Source organism: Telopea speciosissima, chromosome 7 (genome assembly GCF_018873765.1).
Source record: "Telopea speciosissima isolate NSW1024214 ecotype Mountain lineage chromosome 7, Tspe_v1, whole genome shotgun sequence".
NCBI classification, from domain to species: Eukaryota; Viridiplantae; Streptophyta; class Magnoliopsida; order Proteales; family Proteaceae; genus Telopea; species Telopea speciosissima.
Genome location: NC_057922.1, coordinates 65522340 through 65538198, shown reverse-complemented (window position 1 = coordinate 65538198; position 15859 = coordinate 65522340). Strand labels below are relative to the sequence as shown.

General features: G+C 39.7%; 1 protein-coding gene across 4 annotated transcripts in view; it reads right to left on the bottom strand.

The window, feature by feature from the left end:
• The window catches only part of LOC122670073 (endoribonuclease Dicer homolog 3a), a 111628-nt gene that overhangs the window by 56399 nt on the left and 39370 nt on the right, over positions 1 to 15859 (bottom strand). For all 4 annotated transcript variants that reach the window (XM_043867031.1, XM_043867032.1, XM_043867029.1 and 1 more), the window contains exons 9-14: positions 12666 to 12798; positions 7125 to 7230; positions 6822 to 7014; positions 6579 to 6739; positions 1565 to 1783; positions 1182 to 1447 (exon numbers count right to left, since the gene is read on the bottom strand). In XM_043867031.1, coding sequence (XP_043722966.1) covers positions 1182 to 1447; positions 1565 to 1783; positions 6579 to 6739; positions 6822 to 7014; positions 7125 to 7230; positions 12666 to 12798 — 1078 coding nt within the window. The remainder of the gene's footprint in view (positions 1 to 1181; positions 1448 to 1564; positions 1784 to 6578; positions 6740 to 6821; positions 7015 to 7124; positions 7231 to 12665; positions 12799 to 15859) is intronic.

Here is a 15859-nt window from a genome sequence, read left to right as displayed (position 1 = left end):
GGAGGCTTCTAAAGCCTCTACAATATATAGAAGGCCATACTGGCACCTCAAGTAACAAAGAAATAGAAACTACTCTTATTAACTAGGTCTGAAATAAAATAGAAACATAATAAAATCTTCTAAATCTTCTTAAGTCTTCAAATCTCCTTGTGAAACCCACTTGAATGACTTAATTGTTGTAGCCGAAATCTCCAGCCTGTGGTCCCCATCAGTTCAACTTATTAGATTAAGAAGAATGACAAAATTGCCCTTCACTTAAGGACTTGAACCACTAATACTTAAAAGCTAATCTCTCCCCCCCCCCAATTCTTCAAGGAATATTCTCACCAAGGCAAATCAAGGGGCTGTGACACTGTTCACGTGAACAGTGTTTTGGCTTCTTTTTCTTCATGTTTTGTCCTACATATTAGGCCATGAACGACATTTGGCAAATCTAGAAGAAACCCTATCCATCTAACCCTCGGAATAACCACTTCATCCTTCCATGTGGCGCAAATGGGGCCCTCCATGCAAGCTTTCTTGTCAGGTTGTCTATAAAACATTTTCTCATATATACAGATGTATGAGCAAAGATGCAAGCTAATGTGGCAAAACAACGAGCGAGGAAGAAGTATACCTTGGGCCAGGCACTGTTCAGGACCTCAGGTTGCACTGGCATTGTCTGATTGTCAATCTTCAGTTTGGTTATGCATCCCAAACTGACCTCAGTTTAAAATGGGCTCTGGCTGAGGCCTTAGTTGCTGAACCCAACCAGAGCCTGATCATAAGTAAGACTTAATACATCAAATGTACTTTTCCTCGAAATGAGGAGCGCAAACATGGTAAGGAAAGTAGATTACTTATGGCGCAAGCACCCACTGTCAATTTCTAAGAGCTGACCTTGATTTAGTTTCTACGAGCTAAGCTTGAGTTTTCTTCAGATTTGACACAACCCACCCAACTAACAAGTTGGAACCCTTATCCCAAGGTGACAATCACTAACAATGTAAATCGTTCTTTGAGTGAAGATTCAATTATATTCTCATCTAGTTACTATTAAGACATTGGAAAATAAGTAGACTGACATCAACATTAAATTAATATGCATGATGGTTCTAAATACATCACAACCATATATTATGACCATAAACAACTTCTTGGCAACAAACACTAACTTCATACATAGAAACAAGAATACTTACCCGCTCCTGAAGCAGATTCCTCAGTTCTTTCAATAACAGCATCTCTTGAAGGATCTTCAATATAAGGGAGAAGATGATCATCAAGGGCCCCCATTTGATGTAATTTCTTACAGGCCTCCAAGCACACAAGCTGTTTTGATATATGAGAATTTCTGTTTGCAGGGCCAACTACTTTTTGAAACGCCGCATTAGGAGGTAAAGATAATGTATACTCATAAGATCCTCCAGACAATGAGAATTGAAAATTTGGCTTTGGAGTGTAATACCTGGGTCATATGATAGCTAGGAATTCAAGGTAGAGATAGCAACCCATGTGTAGCATAGTAAAAATAAATGCTAGAATTACAACTACTCAAAAATTTACAGAGAATTGAAATTCATACTTGTCTCCAGGGAGCTTTTCACAGTATCTGTAGATTAGACCAATACTGGAATCTGCTGTAACTGATGCTCCAGTTGACTCCACAACATATGCACTTGTTTCATCAACGCAACACACTCTAGAAATGCATGCATTGGGGTCTCTATTCAAAGTGGTATCCGTCACAGAACGGTCACTTCTGATAATTTCAAATAATAGATCCCGTTGCTTTATGTTTCCCCTGCACATGTGTCTAATCAGAACCTAAATTCCTGCTGCATATGCTCATGGAAAATGAACAGTAATAAATAATGACATCAAATAAAGAGAACAAAAATTTGCCAACTCAAAAGGAATTCATAGTTTCTCTTCAGTGCAGCCTATGCATCAGTCACCAAACTTAATAAGCACAAAAAACATGTTAAATTTTATAAACAAGCAATCGAACAAGCTAATACAAACTAAGACCTTCTATAGTCTTATGAGGTTAGACAGAAGACAACAGTTGCCCAATGTAGCCCAATCCAGTCCGGAATTAAGTTTACAAGATTGTCTCTTTATTCATCATTTATCGTAAAAATCGGTACAGGGGTAGTTCAGTTTTTTTGTCCGTCTTTTTTGTCATTCTATTGCAACCCTACTTCATACAATTATAAATAAAGGGGCTAGTGTCATTTTTGACACAAGTCATAATTTCTCAAATCCCAACACAGTATCAGAGCTCAGATCCACCTTGGGATCTTCAATGACCTAGTCCCTTTCTCTCCCTCTGCTCCCGCCAGACCCTAAGCACCACCGCCCTCCTTCCTCTTCTTCCTCTCTCTTTCCGCCTCCACACAACACCACCACCACCACTTACCGCCTCCATCTCTCACTGCTGGGAAGCACCGACACCACCACCTTCTGCCTTCGCCTAGCACCGCCAGCAGCACTGCAGTCTTTTTGGTCATTCCATTGTAACCCTATTATAAATAAAGGGGCTAGTGTCATTATTTACACAAGTCATAATTTCCCAAATCCCAACATTATTGAAAAATGTGGAAGTTATAACGGGCTCGAATTACAAAAATTTGGTAGATTCTCTCTGTAGTTGAATTGGTAATTAGTTGACCTTTTCAAGTTAGGCCCATGACGAGCACCTATCAAAGGAAACTAGGTGCTGCAGTGGTAGCTAATTGATAGGACAATCCAAATGATGGTCAAGGATGGAGGTTATAAGCAAAGAAACAATACAGAATGACATATGCGCTGTGACCGATGCTTGTGAGAAGTAAGGAAAAGAAGGAAGTGAAGGAGATGTGCCATACCCATTTACCTCCAAGGATTTCAACGACTGGTAAATCCAGCTCAAAAAGGTTCACTCATTCAAATACTCAATCAAGTCCAGTTACAGATAAGGATGACTTCCCCTTTGTATAGATTCTCAAAACTCACCTATTAATGGCATATATTGAAAATAGACCCCCACAATTGTAATATAAGAAAAAAAAAAAGACTTTTAACATTTTACCCCAGAAGACTCAAAATGTTAGTCAAACCAAGGAACTGAAAGACAACTAATATGCCCACTTTTATACGAAAGTTAACCTAATGAGTTCAATTAGTTCCCTACATAATTTAATATCCCCAGGGAGAAAACTATGTTGCCCTCAAATTTCAATGATTGCAAGCCAACTAATTCCCTAATTTCTGGCAACTTAAGGGACTGCAGCAATTAATTGGTTCGTCCAAGGTCTGGTTCTGGGCTTGGGCTGGAGCCTGGAATAAAAGCCACTGTGTGGGACTATTCTCATGGACCTTGAAGATTTTGGGCCCGTTGGCATCAACTTGTCAGACCTGCCACTTTTCTCCTTCTTGATCCACAGGTATGATAGGGAAGAACATGTGAAATTAGGTGGACCCACGAGAAAATACCAGAATTCCTATAGATCTGAATTCACAGTAGTTCTGCCACTGCCTGACCTCATCTGCATAAGATTTGGTTTGACTAGATTAATATCTAACTTTCCACTACAGTTTTCCCTCTCCCAATACAATTCTTTTGTTCACCAAACTATTTTTGAATGTCTCACATGGAGACATGCACTCCTTTAGACACCAGATTAAGCTTGAAGGACTCATAAATTTACTTACAAATTTAAAAAGTAAGATGATTAAAAAAAGGAAAAAAAATAATAGAAAAATCTGGCTCACCAAAATCCCTTTTTGGCTGCTACACTATGAGATCATTGTATTAAATGCCCAACAGCTGGATGAGAATATGACAGGCTAGACCATTTTAACACCGATTATCACAAACATGTGATGAGTAGTTATATGAGATGGTGGAGCAACATTGTCAACTTGGCAGCAGGATGCTCAATGATACTGCAAGCTCTAATTGACACATCAGCCAATTGTATTCTACTAAGAAAAACTAGCATGGATATCGACAGATCAACTGACAGCAGGACATCTTTAATTATGCGGAAGAGTGACAATGCAAATTTAAGCAAGAATAAAAATCATAGTAAAGAATTATCTATATGAGTTTATTTATATATTAAAAGAAGGTGATCCCAACAAAAAGATTGTAAAAAAGAAAATCTTTCTAGTTAAGGACTTAAGACTCTCATTGATATCATATTTATTTTTGATTTTTTCCTATTTAACAAAAACCGTTAATGAAAACCATTTTTGGTCAAAACATAAAAATAGTTTGGTAAGCAATAGACATAATAAATTGTGTACTAAGAAATAGGTTTGGTATACCTATGCGCATAATGATTTTTATAAGATTGCTGTATAGGAATAATGTAAGGCAACTCAGTTCTGTGAAGGTACTTGGCCGATTATGAATCACCAAAGGTGGCCATTGCTCTAAACTTTCACACATTGTATTCTCAAATATATAACAGAATTGTGGCCACCAGATAGATGGAGTTCTCATTAGCATTGACTACTAATGGAGGGCTGAAATAAGTGCCATTCCAATCTAAACGTTTTCCTTCATGCTCTCTTTTTTTTCCAAGTAAAAACCACAGAATGAAAATTTTCAAGTACAATCTTATTTTTTTTTATACTAATACCAGAAAAGACAAAGAAACTGCAGACCACATCCATGGCAATCAAACCTTGTTTTCCTCAGAAATTTTTGGGTCCTTCATCCATTGCCAAAAATCTATTGAGCGATGGTTATATTCATTCCAGAATAAATACATAACATAAAACCCCCCAAATCGTCCACACACACACACAAAGAGAGAGAGACTTACCCGAATGGTGCAGGGTTGAAACGAGAAGAGAAGAGATGAGGGACGAGAGAGAGGCGGACTGTGAGTGTTTAGGGTTGAAACAAGAAGAGAAGAAAGTGAGAGATGATGGACGAGAAAGAGAGAGAAAGGTTTAGGAAAGTAATCTTATAAAAGCTGTGGCCAGTTACAATTTTGTCCTCAAAATATATCCGTCGCAACAACGTGCATATTAACTCAGCGAATAAGTAGCGAAAAAATGGTTTTCAGCAAAAAACCATAAACAGCTTTCGATCTATTTTTAGTTTTTATGTTTTTTCAACCATTTTTAAACAGAAATAGGCTCCATAAATGATACCAAATGCAACCAAAACGTTTGTTGGGTTAAAAATCAAAAATACAAATGATACCAAAGAGGCCTTAAGATAAGGGAGAGCTTTTTTTAAAATGGTGATATAAAAGTTCTTATGATGCTGGCTCCCTGAGAGATAACCAGAAGTAGGACTCCAATCAGTGACTCTTTTGGTATATTATTTATACATGAATTTTGGATTGTGCTCTGCAGTCCAACATGTACTAACCAGTAACCAGTTACTGATCTAAGACAACGACAGGATAGCCTACACTTGTGCCAATTTGAGATAGGAGAAGGATTCCTAGAACAATATACGCCCACTGAGTGAAATCAAGCACTAAATAATTGCGGCAATTGGGTACGTGAAATAGCAGCTGTTTAGGGTCTTGAATGAGAATCCTGATTTTAGGATTTAAGAAAACTAAGGTTTTAAGATTAAAAAGTTAGGGTTAGGCCTTTTGAAGCTTTAAGGTTGAAGGTTGACAAAGAGACATGGTTAGGATTATGGGAAAATGGGGTTATGCAAGGTTCAGTTAAGGTTTATGGCTGCTGCAAAACTCCAATTTGATATCTAGATAAAGAGGGTGGGCCTTGCTGCAACAGTAAAGGTTGCTCCATTGTAACCAAGTGGTCCCGGGTCGAGTCTGGAAACAGTCTCTCTGTGAAAACAGGGGTAAGGCTGCGTACATTATATGACCCTCCCCAGACCCACAGTGGCGGGAGCCGCGTGCACTGGGTATGCTCTTTACAAAGAGGGTTTTTTTTTTTTTTTTTGGGGGGGGGGGGAGCGGGTGGTGTGGAGCGGGGAGTGGGCAGGGAGATGAGGGTGGTTGAAACTTGAAACCTAATTATAGGGACTCAACATAAATCTAATTCCTAACCCCATACACAATCCTTAAGTAGAGAATACTACTCTGTGGCAGCCACTGAGATTGTATTGCCTTTATATCACTCCCAAATCTTAGTAAGACTTCCAACATAATTTGAAATTCCAAAGTTGTCCCTTCATAATTAATCACAAAACTGTCACTGCTACCCAAAGATAGCTTTTACTGAGAACTACTAAACTACTTATATCCAACTTATCAAAAGTCCCAAGGATGGAGAAGGCTAAGCTAGCTGAAAGATGGGCATTAGTTAAAGGACTGAAAGGGGCATTGCTTTTATAGGCTAAGAAGGGATCCTAGCTAATGAGACTCTTCCCAACCCTAATCTGTTCCTTTTGTGGACCTCACAGACCAAAAACCCTCCAAAAAACTTAACTTGCTAGTAAACTTGCAACAGGTTATTAAGAACCTTAATCTAACATTTCTTTTCCCAATATCTATCATTCCATCAACAGCATAAAAGTAAACTGAAGTGCAGCTGGATATTAAAATGAGAGTTGTTAAGCAGAATTTTCTTGAACAGAACTAAAGAAGACAAAAAAAAATCAAGCTGTAAAGTTGTACCTTTCAAGCATAGTCACATATTGAGAATCAGGTTGGCGAGCTCGTCCTCGTGATTGGACATAACTACGAACTGTCTTTGGCAAGTCAAAGCGTATTATAGAGGAGCAGTTTGGCACATCAATTCCCTCTTCAGCCACATTAGTAGCGAACAATAGGTTAACCTGCATAGCATATTTTACTTTATTAGGAACAGAAATATGTTGGACCTGCTTAAAACTTCCAACAGCCATGTAATACATGTACCTCGCCACGGCGAAATGAATCCAGAGTTTTCTTTTGCATTTTTGGTGTTAGTGCATCAACTGATGAACTCCCACCAGTTAAATATGAAACGGAAAAATGAGATAAATAATTAAGCTTCTTAATAAATCTTTCAATTACTTTAGCTGTGATAATTCTTTCAACAAAAATGAGGCATAAAATTTGCCTAGTCCCCCTGCAGATAAAAATGTTGGTATGAGCATACAGCAGCAGTAACACTTTAATATATTTTTTTGGGTAAATGTAATACTTTAATATTGAAATCATCTATTGTAGTTCACTCACCCCAAAGATTGAAATATTTGGATCAGTTCATATAACTTTGGAGATATAAAACCCATTTCAAGGGCCTCTAGACCAAGAGTCCCAACATCTAGAAATTTTTCATAGTCTGTAAATGATGAAAAAGACCAAGCATTAGCATAATAAAAATTAAAACAATTGAAAGCTGGAAATAAAGCATTTATCCATGTAAAATCTTACAAGAAATCATATTTTGCAAGATGCAAAGATGCAAACAAACTAATCAGGTAGAAACTCATTCTTGTTATAACATATCTGTTCAAGATTTCGCAAATGAATGTGTGATACAAGAAAATGTACAGATTTCGGTCAAAATTTCAGTGTTTCGATGAAATTCCAGTCATATTTAATTTTGCCGACATTTTGGTCGAAGCGATACATTCCTCAAGTTATAAAACTTAAGTTTCGAATGAAATGGGTTGAAATTTCGACCCATTTCGCAAGTTTCGTAGGTTTTGACAATAAACCTTCCAAAAACTCCTATTCTTGTGATTTTTTTGTCAAAACACTTACGTACAAATGTGGAACATTTATAGGGTTGGTGTGGAGGACTCAAAGCATTTCTTCTGCGATACTATAACATGGCCAGCTTTTGTGATACAGTCGGGGGATAACTTGCTTCAGCAACAGCACCAACATTCTAGTGGTTTTGATCCTGCCCGGAACTCGATGTGGTAATAGGACTCTTAATGTAGTTCTAGATTGGTAGGAGACCAACTAGAAGCCAATAAACCGATCTGTTACGATCACCAATCAGATAGGCCAAATTAGTGTTTTTGGTCAAATTAGGGTTAGGGTTTGAGGGTACCTAGGGTTTGATGGTAGGGTTAGGTCAAGGAGATGTAGGGTAGTCTATCAGTGAAGGTCTTGTTAAGTTTTAATGGTGTTATGTATGTAAACTTGAATTGGCAGTATGTAAACTTGAATTGGCAGTAGGTTAGGTTTAGGTTTTTTAGGTTTTTGAAAAGGGAATAATGAGGGAATCTAGGGTTTAGGATGGTCACCTAGTACTGATACCTGGATCAAGTTTCCCTTATGGTGAGAGGAGAGTTCGATCGAAAAAAAAGAGGGATTTTGATGGCTGGTTTGGTCTGGGCAGAATTTAGGTACTGGGAAAAGTGAAAACAAAACGGGGGAATGTTAGGGTTTGGTGGTTTAGAGGATTAAAAGAAGAAAGGTTAGGGATGGGATGAATCAAACTCACTGTTGTTGAAGCATTTCCTTGGCAGCAACTTGTTTGACTGAGAAACTTGAAGAAGGAGCATGCACTGGGATGTCTCTCTCTCTCTCTCTCGCTTACATCTCAGGCAGTGAAATTGGAGATACCAGGGGGGCCGGTGAGCATCTTGCTCCCTTGCTCTCTCCTCAAGCAGGTAAAACAGTGAGTCTTCGACGGTATTGGAGATAATTTACTCCCCACAGAGCATCTCCAACGGTCTTATTTTTAGAGCACTCTTGGTCGATTTTTGACAAAGGACTTGGAACCTTGCGCTGCTGCTATTGGAAGGATCTCTCCTGAGTTTCGGAAGTTGCCGTAGGTAGGGCAGAGCTTCCCAACGAGATCAGCTACCGGTTTTGAAGCATACCAGGTTCGTTAACCTAGAACTGTGGACTTGGAGAAAAAACCCCATTCTCTAAGTCTCTCCAACTCTCCCCAACCCTGTTTCGCTATTCCGTGTTTCTCTATCCCCATTCTCTACACCCCCGTCCTATCTGTCACCATCTTTATCACAACCATGGTACTAAATCTCGTTTCGTTTCGGTGTTTCGGTCTGACCGAAATTTTCGAGATACCGAAATTTCGTCGAAATATGGTATTTTTTTGTGGGTGTAAAATGCCAAATATGTCCGAGATTTCCGAAATTTTCGAAACGAGATGACCGAAATTACCGAGATTTCCGAAATTTCCGAAACAAGATGACCGAAATTTCCGAAATATTCGAAATATTGCATTTTTTCATTTCGGACTTGCGTTTCGTTTCGGACAGGTCGAGATACTCGAAATATTCGATATCTCGACCGAAATTTCGCGAGTTTTAGTACTATGATCACAATCGTTAAAAAAAAAAAAAAAAAAAAAAAAGGTTCAGCAGTGAAATTGCTTCACTTCCCCCAAACCAGAGCCTGAGTAACTTATTTCCAGGTTCAACGGTGGGATTTCGCTCTACCCCATTCTTTATACCCCCGCAAGGTTCCTTCCCAACCTGTTACCAGCATCGAGATCCCTCACTAATCCCACGTACCCTGAGTAACCTATTTCCACCACCAAATCCTCCTCCCACGATTTGCCTATATCCACACCCAACGTCGATTATACCTATATACACCCTCGAACCAGAGCCTATTATCCCGACTTCTCTGCCATTACCCTTTTCCCATTCCTACCCCGCCGTTACCCTCTCCCCATTCCTACCCCTGCCGCCCAACTAGTTCCACTAGGATACAAAACCAGAACCGCTATCCCAGCCCAACAAGCACTGCCCGGTTGCAGATTTGAAGCCAAAGTGGATTCTACCCCTGCCGCCCAACTAGTGACATGTAATTTTAGTCAGACTATGATGGATACTGACATGGTGTGAATTGGGAACAGAGAGATCCCGCAAAGTGACTATTTTGGGGTCCATCATAAATAAGGAAGGTAACATTGAGGATGATGTTTCACAAAGAATTAAAGTGGGTTGGTTGAAGTGAAGAGGTGCATCCGGAGTACTGTGTGACCGTCGTATTCCTTTAAAGCTTAAAAGAAAGTTCTATAGGACTGTTGTTAGACCAGCTATGATGTATGGGACAGAATGTTGGGCATTTAAGAAGTGCCATATTCAGAAGCTATGTGTAGCTGAAATGAGGATATTAGGATGGATGTGTGGAAAAACTACGAAGGATAAAGTAAGAAATGAGAGGTTTAGAGCTGACTTGGGAGTTGCTCAGATCAAGGACAAGCTCCAGTAAGGAGGAGTGATATGACCCCAATTGATGGAGTTAAAAGAGCTAGGGGCAGGCCTAAATGACCATAGGAGAGTTGTGAGGAAGGACATGCATAGTCTAGGTCTTGTACCAAGTATGACCTCGGATAGAGCCTATTAGAGGGCAAGGATACATGTAGCAAACCCCATTTAGCTGAGATTCTCCGGACTAGCTAGGCTGTACCTCTTTCCTCTCATCTCTCTTTCTTTATTTCTTTCTTTCTTTTTCTTTTAGTTTCCATCTTTCATTTGTCATTTCCCTTTTGTCATCTCCACATTACAAACCCCCCCCCTTTTTAAATAGTCTTCTTTTTCTTGTTAGTTTCGGATCCATGTAGCCAACCCCATTAAGTTGGCATAAGGCTGTGTTTGTTGTTGTTGTTGCTGTTATTATAAAGACAGAAGGGAGGAGAAGAGTAGATTCACACCTCAAACAACCTACACAATCCTCTGTTCTTGGAGCAGAGGCAATTTGCTTAGCTTTACATGCATCCCAAGGTAACATTTCTAATTCATTTGTGGGGCAGAAATCAGGCTTGGGATACCAATTCCATATGCACTGCTCAACACCACCAAAACTCTTAAGCTCATACTCTTTACTCAAATCATATCCAATGGATGGAGGACATATTACACATATAAAGACCTTTTAAATTCCTAAATTGATTTATAAAAAGGTACTTAATCTGGCGGAGGGCCGATTAGGAGAAGAGGGGAAGCTGGGAAGAATCAGAATTGCAGGGGGGAGAGAGGAGGAATCGCATAAGAAGGAGAGGGGTGGGGAAGACACGAGGACAGCCGCACTGGCTTCAAAGTTCAAACCATAACTCAACTATTCCATTCTATTCAATATGTGTTCTAATTGCACAATTACATGGTATAAATAAAAGGAACCAAAACACTCCTATACTAACTCTAAAACTAAAATAGAACTTGACTCTATCTTGGACTTTAGAAATAAAATCCTAACTCAAACTCTACTACGACTAAACAATAAAAAGAAATTATGAAATAAATCAAACTCCGAATGGTCCCACTTACAAAATAGACCATAAAGTAAAATATCCTACTGAACTAAAACTCAAACTGGACCCGGTTCATCTTCGTCTGGATACCCAACTGAGTTTGGGTTGGTCCAAGGTAGTGTATCTGCATCATAATCACGCTCACACACTCAATAAAGTGAACAAACTCACAACAGAACTCTATCTAGCTATTAAGTATTCTACCTCGAACACTTTAACTAATAATCCCATTTGCTAACTTTATCCCCTTTATGGGCTTCTTATAAATTAGGCCCATTACAAAGAAACCCAAAAAAAAAACAAACGAAAAGGCCCAACCTATAATATAACTACTCAAAGGTAAATTTCAGCCCATTGCACTGCCAACTGATCCTTGGGGGCCTTCTAAACTTACGCATAGGCATCAATTTAGAATTAATCTCTAATGCAACTGCATCAATTCCCTCTTGGTTCAAAAAAAATTGTTCTTGAGTTTTGTAGAATGGGAGGATCTTTGACGCACTATCAGCAATCACTCTCCTTGACCCAACAAAACCAATGATTAGACCATGATCCAATGGAACAAAATCAGCGATAAGTAATCCATTATTGAAGTCCCAATGTGGAAGCACAAATTCAAGAGGTTCAATCAAAAGATTAGTCACTGTATGCTCCTCCATGGAAGATTCTTCAATGAGAACTAGAGCCACTAGGCCCACTACATCTTCCATCCCGATGGTTCATCGTCTTGTTCTGGCACCCATTGTTCAACGACTGAGATCAATTTATCGAATGAAGATCCCATACAATCGAATGGCTCATTATAGATTATGGTAGCTGTAACTATATCAGAAATTAACAACCAGCAACCATACAAGAGAGAGAGAGATGGAGGAAGAAGAGACAACTGCTGATAAAACTAGCAATCAGTGGTTAGTCTTCCCCTCTATGTTCTATTTATAATATTGCTGATTACAAAGTATACTTTCCTATTTAGAATAGGAAAATGAATCACAAGCTAAGAAAACAACTAGAAACATAAACAAACTAGGAAACTAAGAAAATACAAAGAAGTAAAGTAGAATAGCAACTAAGTAAACTACTACCGCAAGATATAGCTAGAGTCCACGATAGAGCCACTCCCCCTATCATGGTCCACTCTTAACTATCCCACGGTTTAACAGTAGGTTTCGAGCCTCTCTTCCGTCCCCCTATCAATTCATTGTTACACCTGGATACCCGAGTCAATGCCATTTCAATCTCAATGTTAGAGCCAACAAAAATATGCCAAGCACAGGTGCATCTGGTACTTTAAAGTGTCCAAGTAACATAAGCTCAGAAGTTATAAACTTATTACACAGGAAATGAACATATGTTTAACGGGTGAGGCGATCGACAAATAGACATTTTTAGACATCCACGTAAGATGAAGAATATAGAATTCGCAACTCACGAAAAATCATTCACTACTTCGTTATGTACAAATTCATCCCCACGGTAAAAGACTTTGATGATATTTTCAAACAACTAAAAATAGAAAGCTAATAAAATAATACCAGATGGCAAACACTCTTCAATTATACGTAGCACTTCTTCAAGAAAATATTTACACTGCAGAAAACTAGCTCTATAAAGTTCCTCCTCCGTAGTGCCTAATATAGGTACATTTTCCAAACATACTTTCGCAGCCTGCAAAAGAAGAAATATACTATAGGAAATCAGAACCAAGCCGGAGGCAGGGAGCATTTACTTGATTAGATGATTTAAAAACCAACAGAGTATTCACCCTTAAAAAAAAATCCACAGAGCTAAGGAATACATCTAAGCACAAAACACATAAACTGAACACTACAAAATCAACATTATGCAAAGAAAATAGCAAAGATAATTATTTTAGGAAGAACAAGAGAAAATGCATACACCACAGAACCCAATTTTCAGATTTTGATATGATGAAAAATAAATTCCATGACCTACACCTCACAAAAAACATCTGTATGTGGACGAACAACAGAAACTTAATAGAAATTAATCTTCACATTTGGAAAGCGTTCATGCCACAATGTAAAGTTCTGGGAGAGAATGCCACATGGAACCTCAACTACAATTGACATTGATCAGAACATAAATCTCTGCTATCAGCCTGCAAATTTCGAATTCCAACATACTTTCACATGATTAGAGCTTGTATTTATCCATAGTTCTGAACCTCGGCACTAATTTCATTAGTTTCTGTTATCGTGTTTTGGGTACTGTTCACGTGAACAGTAAATCTCTTTTATTTTGTGCTTTTTGTTTTGTTGGACTATTCTGTCCCTATGTAATGTGTTGCCCACTTAATATATATTGAATAGAAGTGGGGAGACAATGCACACAGTTGTGACTCCCTAGAGTTGCAGCAACACTCTTCTTCTTTTATTTTTAAATGTGGTGAGTTATGTAATCCAATAAGGGTATTTTGGGTATTTTCTATGTTTTTTCCCCATAGCTAGTATAGTCGGCTATGTAGGGATTAACTTGTAATTCTGTCACTCTCATTGAAGGTTATAAATAAAGGTGCTTAGTGATCACATTGATCATTCAAGCCATTCACTAAATTCTGTTTTGTTAACATGGCACTAGAGCCAAATTTTTCTCTGATCTAAGTTTTCAAAACCCACCACCCTCCCGTCGTTTTTTCTTCCCTCTCTCTTTCCCTTGATCTTTTCTCTCCTTTTCTTCTTGGTTCATCCTTCACCTTCGAGCAGCACTAATGATGTGATCATATGATCTAGCTGCTGCCGTCAAACCTACCTCTTCTTTCCATGACCTAACCATTAATTCTGCTTGATAGTTGCTGCCTCAATTCCCTGCGATATTGGAGTTCTCCACGTTTTGAAGATCAAGCCTCTATCCCTTTTGAAGGTTGATGTTCCCCTTATTGGAGATTCATCTGCAGTTCTGCCCAGCATCTATCACAGCTCTACCATATTATTTGAAGCCCCCAAACCAAAGTCGATCTCAACTTTCAGGGTTTTCTAAAACCCTGACTCCTATTGATTTTTGGGTTTGGACTGTTCTTTGTCACTGATATTTTCAGAGGTGTTTCCTTCATCCAAGGGGACCACTCGACCCTGATCTCAGCCCCAGTTTGTGAATTTTTTGGCCAACTTCGGGATTTCTCTTTTTTGGATCAATTTCTACCTACTATCGATTCCAGTGTTTGGTTCTTTTTGACTGGCTGCTTCGATTCATTGCTGGTTCAAGTGTTTGGCTGATTGCAAGCATGAAAGGATCAGATTCTTCTTCTGCAACTTCTGGGATTGATGGCCAGAACAGGGCTGAATTCCTCCCCTTTGCTGCTCCTATAAAGCTCGATGGAATCAATTCTCTCATGTGGTCCAGGCCTACCTATTTGACCATTGCAGGTCGCGGCCTTACTGGACATATTGTTGGGAGTAACCCCATGCCAACTGAACCAGGTTCACTACAAGACAGGTGGGTGTCCCATGATGCTATGGTGATGTCCTATTTGGTCCACTCTATGCAACCTGACCTCTCCAGCAACTACTTATTACCGGAAACAGCCCATCAAATCTGGAGTGCTGCCAAGGAAACTTATGGGCAGGTAGGGAATGATGCTTAGGTGTATGAGATTCGCAAGAAGGTTCAAGACACCACTCAAAAGGAGTTGTCCGTTTCTAAATATTATGCTGCCCTCAAAAGCTTATGGAAGCAATTGGATCATTACTCTGACTTTCAGCCCTCTACTGCTATTGATATTGCTATCTATCGCAAACACGTCGACAAGATCCGTGTGTATGACTTCTTGGCAGGTCTGAACATTGAGTATGACCTTATTCGTGTGCAAGTTCTTAGCCGATCTCCATTTCCTACACTAGAGCAGTCATTTGCTTTGGTTCATACAGAGGAGACTCGTCGGGCTGCTATGTTGCACAGTCCTACTGTTGATCGATCTGCCTTACAAGCTGGTTCACCTCCTACTCCTATTACCATTACTGATGGTGGTAATGCTGCCTCCAAAGTTAAACCTTGGATCCAGAGTTTAGGATGAAGTGTCATCCCACGAACCTTGCCACTTGAGATGACACCTCCGGCCACCCACTCATCCACCATTACCATTGCCATTGCCATCCCCTCCATTCCCTCCACCACCATCACCAACCTCGCCACTATCCCTGTTCCCTCCATCCCCTCCACCACCATCACCAACCTTGCCACTATCCCTTCCCCCTCCACCTCCTTCGCCACCACTACCATCCCCGCTACCGTAGCTACCTCCGCCCCTTCTGCCAACCCTGCCGGACCTAAATTGGGGTCCTCGCTTCTCTCCCAGCAACGTCTATCCTCCACTTCTAGTTTACCCCTTCACTATGTCAAACCTTCTTGCGATAATGGCTCTTCCTACGCTCTCTATCCAAACAATCTTATCTCACCTGAAATTTCCAAATGGAAAGCCTGCTTGGTGGGACACTTCCTTGGCTCCAGGCCATCTTTCAATGTTGTCAAAGCTTCCCTTCCCAAACAATGGAAAGCTCAAGGTTCTTTAGACATTTTTCTCTTGGACAATGGTGTGTTTGTTTTCAAGTTCTTCTCTGAGGATGTTAAAGCTCGTGCGCTCGATGGTGCCCCTTGGATGGTTGGATCCAAACCCATTTTCCTCCGCCAATGGGACCCCTACATTCAGCTCCACAAGGTCGACCTCAGCTCTATTCCCCTGTGTATCTCCCTCCCTCTGCAGTACTTGAGT